The 14,157-nt window shown below is 37.9% G+C and overlaps 1 protein-coding gene across 6 annotated transcripts in view; it reads left to right on the top strand.

Annotated features, from left to right (window-relative positions):
* The window catches only part of HSF2BP (heat shock transcription factor 2 binding protein), a 110,743-nt gene that overhangs the window by 33,747 nt on the left and 62,839 nt on the right, over window positions 1-14,157 (top strand). For all 6 annotated transcript variants that reach the window (XM_058523193.1, XM_058523195.1, XM_058523196.1 and 3 more), the window contains one exon: window positions 3,795-3,912. In XM_058523193.1, coding sequence (XP_058379176.1) covers window positions 3,795-3,912 — 118 coding nt within the window. The remainder of the gene's footprint in view (window positions 1-3,794; window positions 3,913-14,157) is intronic.

The following is a 14,157-nucleotide window of genomic DNA, read 5'->3' as shown; positions in this document are numbered from 1 at the left end:
GTGTTTTAAAGATTTGTCCATGTCATAGCATGTGTCAGTACTTCATTCTTCTTTATGGCTGAATAATATTTCTTTGTATGGCTATACCACATTTCTCCATTTATCAGTCAATGGATGAACATTTAGGTTGGTTCTGCTTTTTGGTGATTATTAATAATGATGCTGTGAACATTTGTGTACAAGTTTTTGTGTGGACATAGGTTTTCCAGTTTTTTTTGTTTTTTTTTGGTAAGGAAGATTGTCCTCGAGCTAACATCTGTGCTAATCTTCCTCTCTTTTGTATGTGGGACACTGCCACACTATGGCTTGATGAGTGGTGTATAGGTCCACGCCTGGGATCTGAACCCACAAACTCTGGGCCACTGAAGTGGAGCCAGCAAACTTAACCACTATGCCACCGGGCCAGCCCTGTGGGCATAGATTTTCATTTCTCTTGAATATATAGGTAGGAGTGGAATTGCTGGGTCATATGGTATGGCTTTAATCATTTGAGGAAGTGTCAGAGAGTGGCTGCACCGTTTTACATTCCCACCAGCAATGCATGCGAGTTTCAGTTTCTCCCCATACTTGCCAGCACATTTTTTATTATCTTTTTGATGATAGCCATCCTAGTGGGTGTGAAGTGGTATCTCATTGTGGTTTTGATTTATGTAACGCTGATATCTAATGATGTTGAGCATCTTTTCATGTACTTATTGGCCATTTGTATATCTTCTTTGGAGAAATGTCTATTGAAGTCCTTTGCCCATTTTTAAATTGAGTTGTCTTTTTATTATTGAGTTGTAAGACTTCTTTGTATATTCTAGATACCAATCCCTTATCAGATACATGATTTGCAAAAAATTTTCTCTCATTTTGTGAGTTGTCTTTTCACTTTCTTGATAGTGTCCTTTGAAGCACAAAAGTTTTAAATTTTGATGATATCCGGTATATTTTTTTCTTTAGTTGCATGTGTTTTTGGTGTCATATCTAAGAAAACATTGTCTAATCCAAAACATAGGATTTACTCCTATGTTTTCTTCTGAGAGTTTTATAGTTTTAGCTCTTACATTTGGGTCTTTGATCCGTTTTGAGTTGATTTTTATATGTTGCGTGAGGTAGGGGTCCAAATTTATTTCTTTGTATGTGAATATCCAGTTGTCCCAACACCATTTATTGAAAAGATTATTCTTTTATCCTTTCTCCATTCAGTTGTCTTGATACCCTTCTCAAAAATCATTTGATCATAAATGTAAGAGTTTATTTCTGGACTGTAAACTCTACCACTGATCTATATGTCTGTCATTATGTTGGTACCCTATTATTATTTCTAAAGCTGAAAAAAGACAAAATTATTACAACCTAAAGCAAAAATATCAGACATAATACATCTCAACTCTTTATATTTTTATCAGCATACATAATTGACACCAGATTTATTTCTTAAATTATATAATTACTATGGTAACTTCTAAATACCTATAAATAATTTTAAAGAAAAATAAACCTAGAAAAAATAAGTGTATTTTAACAGAAAATTAAACCAGCAATCCTTTGTAGTCCTAGAGTTGACTCATAAGCATCCCAGACAGATTGAAAAATACTGGAGCTATCTGTGTAGGAATTTATTCACATTTATCTTACTTCATGGTGTGCTCTTTAGTTATCGATATTCAGTGAAATGCAGGATTGGCATTTGCTAGTATACTGGATACATGATATGGGACTTCATTTACCAGTAAATTTGTTGTGTTTTGTTAGATGTTGTTGCCTGCCATGATACAATGTATTTTTTGCTCTAATTTTTTCTTCATTGCTGTTCCTGTTATCTATTGCTGTGTAACACACCACCCCAAAACTTCAAGTCTTTAAACAACAGCATTCATTTATTTGCTTATGAATCTGCGATTTGCTCAGGGCTTGACAGGGGTGATTTGCTGCTGCTCTGCAACATCTGGGGCCTCAGCTGGGGTGATTCAAATTGCTGAGGGATAGAACTGCTGGTGGCTAGTGGGGTGTCTTTCTCTTTCTCTTCTCATGTAGTCTCAGGGCTTCTCCACCGTGTGCCCTGTCTGTGGTCTCTGCATCACGGCAGCCTCAGGATAGGCAGATTTCTTTCTTAAAAACTCAGGGCTTCTAGAGCAAATGGCAAGAGACCAAGGTAGAAGCTGTCAGGCTCCTCCCTACCTCGCCTTGAAAGTCAGGCGGCATCAGTTCTGCATTCTACTGGTTACACGTGAGTCATCGGGCAGGGACAGCCCAAGGGTCTGCGTACCAGAGGCATGGTTGGTTGGGAAGTCATTTCTGGAAACTAGCTACCAAGGTACGTAGCTGGAACGTATGTTTTCCTGCAGGGTTCCAACATCTGGTCTACAGTGGTTACGTGAAGAATGTTTTCCCCTGAAAAACTACCTTAAAATGACTTTCTTATGAGTTTATGATGCCAAATGCTTAAAGCTTCCTTTTCCCCCCAGATATTTCTTTAGTAATACTAGAGTGTGTCATATGCTAGAAAATATAGTCGTCAGGTTCAAATTCATTGAACAAAGAAAGTAAGTTTGTGTCAGGGAAGGGTCCTGTCTTCAGTAAAGTTATAGTTGTCGTGAAATTATATACCAAATAACACAGCACTAACTTATGGGGCAAAAATTGCTGGAAAGACAAGCAAAAATGGGAAAAAATCTGTTAGGTTTAGGAGACTTTAATATACCTCCCTTGATCCTTAGCCCAGATAAACAAAAATAAATAGGAATGTCCAAGATCTGATTCCATAAAGTTGATCTGGTAGCGTAGATGAAATTTTATATTCTGCTGTCAGATTACAGTTAATCAAAGGCAGAACAAGAAAGTGATAAAATTCATCCTCCACTCTTGGTAATTATCAGCAAACTAAAAATAAAAGAAAATTTCCTTAAACTGGTAAAAGATATCTACCAGAATCATCCATCAGACATCACACTTAACTGTGAATTACTAGAAGCATTTCTGTTAAGTCAGGAGCAGGACAAGGGTGCTGTTGCCTTTCTCTTCCGCTTTGGCTTGCTCATTTGCGTTAGGAATTTTAGTCACTTTGAATCATGCTTTATTGTTAGATCTAGCTAAAGAAAAATCTTACCAACAAGTACATAAATATGCTTGGATCATTGATGTGTCCTTCAGGTATTTGGGAATGTTGATAGAGACACTGTTAGCTACGGCAGTGTCCATTGGGAGCCAGGCTGGTCTTCATGCTGGTTCTGTGGGGCCTCGGGCATGAAGAAATGTGATACTTGCTGACCCATAAAAGGATGTAAAATTCAGAAAAAAAATTATTTTCAGAATCAGTTTTCATACTCTCCTTTGATCTCATGATTTCAGTTTGGTATCATGGTTCAAAGTCATTAGGATTTCACTCCCAGGATTGAAAGTGGATTTTAGTATCCTTGATCCCAGATAAAGTAATCAGTCCCCACCTTCTGTTTGGACCCTGACTGCCCACAGCTATTTAATCCAGTATTCCAGAGCATGGTGTCCACTTGCTGTCCCGTGGTCAGGCTGCAGACATATTTAGATCCCAGTGCTCTGTTCCACTACCGTGGCGTTTGCTAATCACAGAGGACACTGCTCACTGTCTTAGTAACTGTTGTGGTTCTCAGTTACTCTCTCGGGGCTGTCAGCTCTGTGGATAACACCGTTTTTTAGTGCCTCGTTGGCTGTTCTGTGTTTTCATTAGGTCTGTTAGGAGAAGAACAGCAATAACTACTCCAGGTTGGGCAAACTTTTCTAGGGTCTGAAGTAACAGTGATTTTGACGCTTGTTTTATCTTTCTGTTGCAGATGTTGCTGCCATAGCATGTGGTCGTGAGTTCTTGGTTAACTCAAGTCGGGTGCTCTTGGACACCATACTGCAGCTTCTGGGAGACTTGAAGCCGGGCCAGTGTACCAAACTCAAAGTGTACGGTGGATAATATTAAAACATTCATGTTTATTTACATATTAATTAGAATTTGCTGATTGGGCCTCTTTTTCAAGTAAACACAGTTACTTTGGCAATAGTTCTAAAAAATAGAGGAAACGAATTGCCTGGAGAATTAAGGGACACACTCTATTTAATAGTATTTTAGAAACATAGCATAAACAAAAGGAATGTTCTCACCTTAGAGCAATCAGTGAGTCCCAAATGCTATCATGTGATGCTTCAGGGTTATATTAATTACCTCAAAATGAACTTAAATAGGTATATGTTATGGCAGTACCCCACTTCCAGGTACCAAAATCTGTATTCATTTTCTATCGTTGTGTAACATTACCACAAACTGAGTGGCTGAAACAATACGTACTTGGCAGTTCTGTAGTTCTATAGGTCAGAAGTCTGAGTGGGCTTGACTGGGTTTTCTGACTAGGCTCTCACAGGGGCAGAATCAAGGCATTGTCCAGGCTGGGCTGTTTTCTAGAGGCTCTGGCCAAGAATCTGTTCCAAGTGTTCAGGTTGCTGGCAGAGTCCACTTCCTTGCATTTGTAGGACTGAGGTGCCTGTTTCCTTGGTGGCTGTCAGGTGGGGGCCACTTCCACATTCAAGGCCTGACTGAATTCCTTTTCACGTGACCCCACCCCATCTTCAAGCCACAACAGCTCACTGAATCCTTCTTGCACTCGGAACCTCTCAGACTTCCTCCTCTGCTACCAGCCGGTGAAACTGCTTTTGATGGGCTCATGTGTTTAGATTAGGCATAACTGGATCAACTCCCTTTTGATTAATTCAGAGTCAGCTGATCAGTAACCTTCATTATATCTGCAGAGTCTCTCTGCCATATAACTTAACGTGACCAGGGTGTCATATGTACAGTCCCAGGGATTAAGGCAGGAAATCTGGGGCTGTTCTAGGACTGCGTGTCACACCATTCATTTTGAGTGTTTGCTTTTACTTCTTGGAGCATTTTTTATAAAAGCTTCTTTCACGTCTTTCTCAGATACTTCCAACATCTGTGTCCTCTTGGCCTTGGTGTCTCTTGGTTGTCTTTTCCCATGTGAGTTGGGATTTTTCTTTTTTCTTTGTATGCTGAGTAATTTTGGATTGTGTGGTGGACATTTGAATATTATGTTTTGAGACCCTGGGTCTTGTTTAAATCCTGTAGAAAAGGTTGATGTTTTTGTTTTAGCAGACTGTCAGCCTGGTTGGGTTCAGGTCGCAAGTTCTGATTTGCCTCTTCTGTATCGTGGTTTCAATGTCAGTTCCATTTTCAAAAGCCTTTGCAGTGCTATTGGGTCTGCCCCTCAGGTGTGCCACCCGTGGCCAGTCTGAGACCTGCATGATAGTTGATATTTTAGTTCTCCGAGTCTTGGATGTGCTGTTTATGATCAGATCCACATGTGCATAGCTTGGGGTGAGGATAGGAGTTTATAACAACCTTCTGGGGTCACTCTCCAGAAGCTCTGAACTCTCCACAATGTCCCTGGTACTTGTTAGTTCCCCAGGGCTCCCCTTTTCAGTCCTTTCCCTGGAATGCTGGGGTTTTGTGTGCCCTGCTGTGTCATCTGTTTCTGCAGCTATGCCCACATCCAGAACTAAGCAGCAGGAGTGTACAGGATCACAGCTCCTTCCAGTGGGGAGGAAGATTTCTTTAGAGCTAGAGTTCCTGGGGGCTCCCACTGCTAGTGTGGTCATTGCCAGGAGATCTCTTTCCTACTCCTTGAGCCTGAGCTAGAAGTCTTCTCCTAGTGCTCTCTCTGTGTGGGTCGGTGCCACTTCTGGGTTTGGGCGATGAGTGGTCAACTCACTGCTGGTTTGGTGGTTCTTACATTTCTGTTTTTTTTCCCAATCTGCCAGTTACTGTTTACTTTTCAAGGGCTTCACATAGCTACTTCTTGTATTCTGTTCAGAATTTTTAGCTGCCTTCGGTGGAAGCAAGAGGGTGGGGTGTATTTACTCCATCTTATCTGGAACCAGACTCTCCAGTCCATTTTAGTATTTTGTGCTCACAAATATATGTACCTGAGCAATACATATAATACAATATAATGTATAACTTACATAGTTTTGTGTATATTTTTACAAGTTGTCTATGGATCTAGTTAATTCCTTTTAAATATCTTACATCAAAGAAAATGTAACATATGGATTATCTTCTCCCTGACTAATGGACATTTAGGTTATTTTCAGGTTTTACTCTACAAACACAGTGCTGCAGTGAACGTCTTTGGCAAATATCTCCTTGCTAACCTGTGTACGAGTTCCTCTAGGAGTTTTCCCAGAAGTGGAATATTTGAGAAGTAGGACATGCATGTTTTCGGTGTTATAAAATAGTGCCAGATTGGTCACCAGTGTACTCTTCCACCCACACTGTATCTATGTTCTGCGTTTTCTACACACTCGTCAGCATTTCATTATTTATTACATTCTTATAAAGAATATTTGTATTATCTGTCTGTATCTGTCTGTCTGCCTGTCTGTCTTTAGATTTAGATTACCAGTGAGATTGAGATTCTTTTCACACGTGCGTATTATTTTTTTCTGTGAGTTACCTGTTTGTGTCTCTTGCTCATTTTCTTTTGGGTTATATTTTTCTTAATGATTTGTTGTCATTCTTTATGTTCCCTGGATACTAAACCATTGTCTCTTTTGTTTCTGTGGTCTGTACAAGGTCAACGTTCATGGGGCCAGCTAACCTCCTCTTCCGATTTCCAAGGTGAGGCGTTGTGTGAAGGCTGGGTCTTTTCTAGCCTCTCTGGTTCCAGTACATGGAGCTCTGGGCCTTTGCATCCTAATGAGCTCTTGTCCGTTGCAGTGGGAGATGGGGAGAATTCCTTTCAGAGGCATTTACTTCTTTCTTGGCAGTCTTCATCGACCACTGAGCAAAGCCCTTGTACAGACTGTTAGCCTCATCCCCCACTTGGGATCTCAGCATGCAGCGGCCTGAAGCGGGCCTTCTCCCTCTCTGATCTTTAGCTGCCTTCTAACGTGCACAACATTGGTTCACTTTATTCTTCGCTGCTCACTCCCAACCTTGTACTGTAAGTAAGCTTCCTTTTCTTTTTGGCCTCTCCACGCCTTGACTGTAACTTGCCTCTTTCCTGGAGATTTTGCTTTTCTTGCCACCTCCACAATGAAGGGCTGCTCATTTTAAGCAACTTGGGTGCCTCAGACCCAGAGATGGGGATTTTTTTTTTAAAGACTTAATTTTTTTAGAGCAGTTTTAGTTTTGCAACAAAATTGAGAGGAAAATACAGAGATTTCCCATAATATCCCCTGCCCCCACACACCCATAGCCTTCCCATTATCAGCATCACTCACCAGAATGGTACATTTTTTACCAAGGGTGAGCCTACACTGACACATCACAGTCACTTAAAGTCCATAGTTTGTATTAGGGTTCACTCTTGGTGTTGTATGTTCTATGGATTTGGACAAATGTCTTATGACATATATCCATCCTTATATCATATAGAGTATTTTCACTGCCCTGAAGCTCCTCTGTGTTCTACCTGTTCATCTCTTCCCTGCCCCTACCCCTGGCAACCACTGATCTTTTTATTGTCTCCATAGTTTTACCTTTTCCAGAATGTCGTATAGTTGGAAGCCGCCTCAGATTGGCTTCTTTCACATAATATGCATTTAAGGTTCTTCCGTATCTTTTCATGGCTTGATAGATTATCTCTTTTTAGCATTGAGGAATGTTCCATTGTCTGGATGTACCACAGTTTATTTCTCCATTTACTGACATGTTGATTGCTTCCAAATTTGGGCAATTATGAATAAGGCTGCTATAAACATTGTGTGCAGGTTTTCATGTGGACATAAGTTTTCAGCTCCTTTGGGTAAATACCAAAGTGTACGATTACTGGATCGTATGGTGAGACCATGTTTAGCTTTGTAAGAAACCGCCAAACTATCTTCAAAGGGCCTGCACCACTTTGCATTCCCAGCAGCAGTGAATGAGAGCACCTGTTGCTCCACATCCTTGTCAGCCTTTGGTGTTGTCAGTGTTCTGGATTTTGGTCATTCTAATAGGTCTGTAGTGGTATCTCATTGTTGTTTTAATTTGCATTTCCCTGATGACACATGATGTGGAGCATCTTTTCATGTGCTTATTTTCCATCTGTATATGTTCTCTGGTGAGATGTCTGTTAAGGTCTTTGGCCCCCTATTTTTTACTTGTTTTTTTTTTTGTTGTTGTGTTGTTATTGTTGAGTTTTAAGAGTTCTTTGTATATTTTGGATAATAGTCCTTTATCAGATATTTCATTTGCAAATATTTTCTCCTGGTCTGTGGCTTCTCACTCGCTTGAAATTGTCTTTCACAGAGCAAAACTTTTTAATTTTAATGAAGTCCAGCTTATCGATTATTTTTTTCATGGATCATCTCTTTGGTGTTGTATCTAAAAAGTCATCACCATATCCAAGGTTACACTTAGGTTTTCTCCTATGTTATCTGCTAGGAGTTTTATGTGTAAGTTTTGCATTTTACTTTTATGTCTGTGATCCATTTTGAGTTAATTTTTGTGAAGGGTGTAAAGTCTGTCTAGATTCATTCTTTGCATGTGGATGTCCAGTTGTTCCAGTACCATTTTTGGAAGAGACTGTCTTTGCTGCATTGTATTGTCTTTGCTCCTATGTCAGAGGTCAGTTAACTGTATTTATGTGGGTATATCTCTGGGCTCTCTACTTGATTCCACTCATCTATGTGTCTGTTCTATCACCAATACCACACTGTCTTGATACTGTAGCTTTATAGGAAGTCTTGAAGTCAGGTAGCATCGATCCTCCACCTTTGTTCTTCTCCTTCAATATTGTGTTGGGAATTTTGGGTCTTTTGCTTCTCCGTATAAATTTTAGAATCAGTTTGTCAATATCCATAAAATAACTTGCTGGGATTTTGATTAGGATTGCGTTGAATCTATAGGTCAAGTTGGGAAGAGATGACATCTTAACAATATTGAGTTTTCCTACCCATGAACATGGAATAGCTCTCCACTTATTTAGTTCTTTGATTTTGTTCATCTGAGTTTTGTAGTTTTCCTCATACAGATATTGTATATATTTTGTTAGATTAATACCGAAGTGTTTCACTTTTAGTGAGTGCTAATGGTATTGTGTTTTAATTTCAATTGACTTTTGTGTATTAACCTTGTGTCCTGCAACCTTGCTATAATCTTATTAGTTCCAGGAGGTTTTTTTTTTGGTTGATTGTTTCAGATTTTCTACATAGATGATTATGTCATCTGTGAACAGACAGTTTTATATCTTCCTTTCCAATCTGTACGTGTTTTATTTCCTTTTCTTGTCTTATTGCATTAGGCAAGGACTTCCAGTATGATGTTGAAAGTGAGTGATGAGAGGGGACATCCTTGCCTTCCCTTCTTAATGGGAAAGCTTCAAGTTTCTCACCATTATGTATGATGTTAGCTGTAGGTTTTTTGTAGTCTTTATCAAGTTGAGAAAGTTCCCCTCTGTTTCTAGTTTACTGAGTGTTTTTATCATGAATGGATGTTGGATTTTGTCAAATGCTTTTTCTGCATCTATTGATATGATTATGTGATTTTTCTTTTATACTCTGTTGATGTGATGGATGACATTAATTCATTTTTGAATTTTCAATCAGCCTTGCATACCTGGGATAAATTCCACTTGGTCATGGTGTATAATTCTATTTATACTTCTTTGGATTCAATTTGCTGATATTTTGTTGAGGATTTTTGCACCTATGTTCATGAGAGATATTGATCTGTAGTTTTCTTTTCTTGTAATGTCTTTGGTTTTGGTATTAGGGTAATACAATGAGTTAGGAAGTATTCCATCTGCTTCTATCCTCTGAAAGAGATTGTAGAGAATTGGTATAATTTCTTCCTTAAATGTTAGTAGGATTTCCCAGTGAACCCATCTGAGCCTGATGCTTTCTGTTTTGGAAGATTTTTAATTACTGATTCAATTTCTTTCCTAGATAAAGGCCTATACAGATTGTCTGTTTCTTCTTGTGTGAGTTTTGACAGAAATTATCTTTCAAGGAATTGGTACATTTCATCTAGGTTATCAAATTTGTGGGCATAGAGTTGTTCATAGTATTTGGTTATTATCCTTACAATTTTCATGGGATCTGTAGTGATGTCCCTTCTTTCATTTCTGATATTAGTAGTTTGTGTCCTCTGTCTTTTTTATTTAGTTAGCCTGGATAGAGCCTTGTTGATTTTATTGATCTTTTCAAAGAACCAGCTTTGCTTTTGTTGATTTTTCTCTATTGATTTCCTGTTTTCAATTTCATTTATTTCTGTTCTGTTATTCTTTTCTTCTGCTTACTTTGGATTTAATTTGCTCTTCTTTTTCTAGTTTTCTGAGGTGGAGACTTAAATTATTGATTTTAGATCTTTGTTCCTTTCTAATATATGCATCTAATGCTGTAAGTCTCCTTCTAAGCACTGCTTTTGCTGTATCTCACAAATTTTGATAAGCTGTGTTTTCATTTTCATTTAGTTCAAAATATTTTTAAATTTCTCTTGAGAGTTCTTTGACCCATGTGTTATTTAGAAGTATGTTGTTTAATCTTCGCTATTTTGGATTTTTCCGTGTTCTTTTTGTTATTGATTTCTAGTTTAATTCCATTGTGGCGTAAGAGCAGATATTGTAGGATCTGTGTTCTTTTAAATTTGTTAGGGTGTGTTCTTGTCCCAGAATGTGGTTTATCTTGGTGAATGTTCCAGGTGAGCTTGAGAAGAATGTGTATTCTGCTGTTATTGGTTGAAGTAGTCTATAGATGTCAGTTATATCCAGTTGATTGATGGTATTTTTCAGTTTAGTTATGTCCTGAACTGATTTTCTTTTTTTTTTTTTGGTTCAGATTTTCTTTCTTTTTTTAAAATTTTTTTGTTTATTGCAGTAACATTGGTTATATATTTATACAATATATTTATACAATATAGTTATTGTATAAATTTCAGGTGTACATCATTATACTTCTCTTTCTGCATAGATTACATCATGTTCACCACCCAAATACTAATTACAACCCATCACCACACACATGTGCCGAATTATCCCTTTCGCCCTCCTCCCTCCCCCCTTCCCCTCTGGTAACCACCAATCCAATCTCTGTCTCTATGTGTTTGTTTATTGTTGTTGTTATCTACTACTTAATGAAGGAAATCATACGGTATTTGACCTTCTCCCTCTGACTTATTTCACTTTGCATAATACCCTCAGTGTCCATCCATGTTGTCACAAATGCCTGGATTTCATCGTTTCTTATGGCTGAGTAGTATTCCATTGTGTACATATACCACATCTTCTTTATCCATTCGTCCCTTGATGGGCATTTAGGTTGCTTCCACATCTTGGCTATTGTGAATAACGCTGCAATGAACACAGGGATGTATGTATCTTTATGCATTGGTGTTTTCAAGTTCTTTGGATAAATACCCAGCAGTGGAATAGCTGGATCATATGGTAGTTCTATCCTTGATTTTTTGAGGAATCTCCATACGGTGTTCCATAGTGGCTGCACCAGTTTGCACTCCCACCAGCAGTGTATGAGAGTTCCCTTCTCTCCACATCCTCTCCAACACATGTTGTTTCCTGTCTTGTTAATTATAGCCATTCTGACGGGCATGAGGTGATACCTCATTGTAGTTTTGATTTGCATTTCCCTGATAGTTAATGATTTTGAACATCTTTTCATGTGCCTGTTGGCCATCTGTATATCTTCTTTGGAGAAATGTCTGTTCAGGTCTTTTGCCTATTTTTTAATTGGGTTGTTAGTTTTTTTTTTGAGATACATCAGTTCTTTGTATATTTTGGAGAGTAAGCCCTTATCAGATGTATCGTTTGCAAATATCTTCTCCCAATTGTTAGGTTGTCTTTTCGTTTTGTTGATGGTTTCCTTTGCTGTGCAGAAGCTTTTTAGTTTGATGTAGTCCCATTTGTTTATTTTTTCTATTGTTTCTCTTGCCCGGTCAGGCATGGTGCTTGAAAATAGGTTGCTAAGACCGATGTTGAAGAGCATACTGCCTATGTTTTCTTCTAGAAGTTTCATAGTTTCAGGTCTTACATTCAAGTCTTTAATCCATTTTGAGTTAATTTTTGTGTATGGTGTAAGGTAAGGGTCTACTTTCATATTTTTGCATGTGGCTGTCCAGTTTTCCCAACACCATTTGTTGAAGAGACTTTCTTTTCTCCATTGTGTGTTCTTGGCTCCTTTGTCAAAGATTAGCTGTCCATAGATGTGTGGGTTTATTTCTGGGCTTTCGATTCTATTCCATTGATCTATGTGTCTGTTTTTGTGCCAGTACCATGCTGTTTTGGTTACTATAGCTTTGTAGTATATTTTGAAATCAGGGCGTGTGATACCTCCAGCTTTGTTCTTTTTTATCAGGATTCCTTTACTTATTCGGGGTCTTTTGTTGTTCCAAATAAACTTTAGAATTCTTTGTTCTATTTCTGTGAAAAATGTTGTTGGAACTTTGATAGGGATTGCATTGAATCTATAGATGGCTTTAGGAAGTATGGACATCTTAACTATGTTAATTCTTCCAATCCAAGAGCACAGAATATCTTTCCATTTCTTTGTGTCTTCTTCAATTTCTTTCAGCAATGTTTTACAGTTTTCCGTGTACAGCTCTTTCACCTCTTTCGTTAAGTTTATTCCTAGGTATTTTATTCTTTTTGTTGCAATTGTAAATGGGATGGTATTCTTAATTTCTCTTTCTGCTTCTTCGTTGTTAGTGTATAGAAATGCAACTGATTTTTGTATGTTGGTTTTGTATCCTGCAACTTTACCATGTTCATTTATGACTTCTAAAAGTTTTCTGGTGGATTCTTTAGGGTTTTCTATATATAAAATCATGTCATCTGCAAATAGTGAGAGTTTCACTTTTTCCTTTCCAATTTGGATCCCTTTTATTTCTTTCTCTTGCCTGATTGCTCTGGCTAGGACTTCCAGTACTATGTTAAATAGGAGTGGTGACAGTGGGCATCCTCGTCTGGTTCCTGTTCTTAGAGGGATAGCTTTCAGTTTTTCACCAATGAGGATGATATTAGCTGTGGGTTTCTCGTATATGGTCTTTATTATGTTGAGGTACTTTCCTTCTATCCCCATTTTATTCAGAGTTTTTATTGTAAATGGATGCTGTATCTTGTCAAATGCTTTCTCTGCATCTATTGAGATGATCATGTGATTTTTATTCTTCATTTTATTAATGTGGTGTATCACGTTGATTGATTTGCGAATGTTAAACCATCCCTGCATACCTGGAATAAATCCCACTTGATCATGGTGTATAATCTTTTTAACGTATTGTTGTATGCAATTTGCTAGTATTTTGTTGAGGATTTTTGCACCGATGTTCATCAGTGATATTGGCCTGTAGTTTCTTTTTTTCTGTTGTCCTTGTCTGGTTTTGGTATCAGGGTAATGTTGGCTTCATAGAATGAGTTAGGGAGCTTCCCCCTCTCCTCAATTTTTTGGAAGAGTTTGAGAAGGATAGGTATTAAGTCTTCTTTCAATGTTTGGTAGAATTCACCAGGGAAGCCATCTGGTCCTGGACTTTTATTTTTGGGGAGGGGAGGTTTTTGATTACTGTTTCCATCTCCTTACTGGTGATTGGTCTATTCAAATTCTCTGCTTCTTCTTGATCCAGTTTTGGAGGGTTGTATGATTCTAAGAATTTATCCATTTCTTCCAGATTGTCGAATTGGTTGGCATATAACTTTTCACTGTATTCTCTTATAATCTTTTGTATTTCTGAGGCATCTGTTGTAATTTCTCCTCTTTCATTTCTGATTTTACTTATTTGTGCCTTCTCTCTTTTTTTCTTGGTGAGTCTAGCTAAAGGTTTGTCAATTTTGTTTATCTTTTCAAAGAACCAGCTCTTGGTTTTATTGATTTTTTTCTGTTGTTTTTTTGGTCTCTATTTCATTTATTTCTGCTCTGATTTTTATTATTTCCTTTCTTCTACTGATTTTGAACTTGGTTTGTTCTTCTTTTTCCAGTTCCTTTAGGTGCATTGTTAGATTGTTTATTTGAAATTTTTCTTGTTTGTTGAGATAGGCCTGTATTGCTATAAACTTCCCTCTTAGAACCGCTTTTGCTGTATCCCATAAATTCTGGCATGTCGTATTTTCATTTTTGTTTGTCTCCAGGTATTTTTTGATTTCTTCTTTAATTTCTTCATTGACCCAGTCGTTGTTCAGTAGCATTTTGTTTAATCTCCACGTA

Source organism: Diceros bicornis, chromosome 27 (assembly GCF_020826845.1).
Source record: "Diceros bicornis minor isolate mBicDic1 chromosome 27, mDicBic1.mat.cur, whole genome shotgun sequence".
Classification (NCBI taxonomy): Eukaryota; Metazoa; Chordata; class Mammalia; order Perissodactyla; family Rhinocerotidae; genus Diceros; species Diceros bicornis.
Note: the sequence above shows the minus strand (reverse complement) of the source record. Positions and strands in the feature narration are given on the sequence as shown.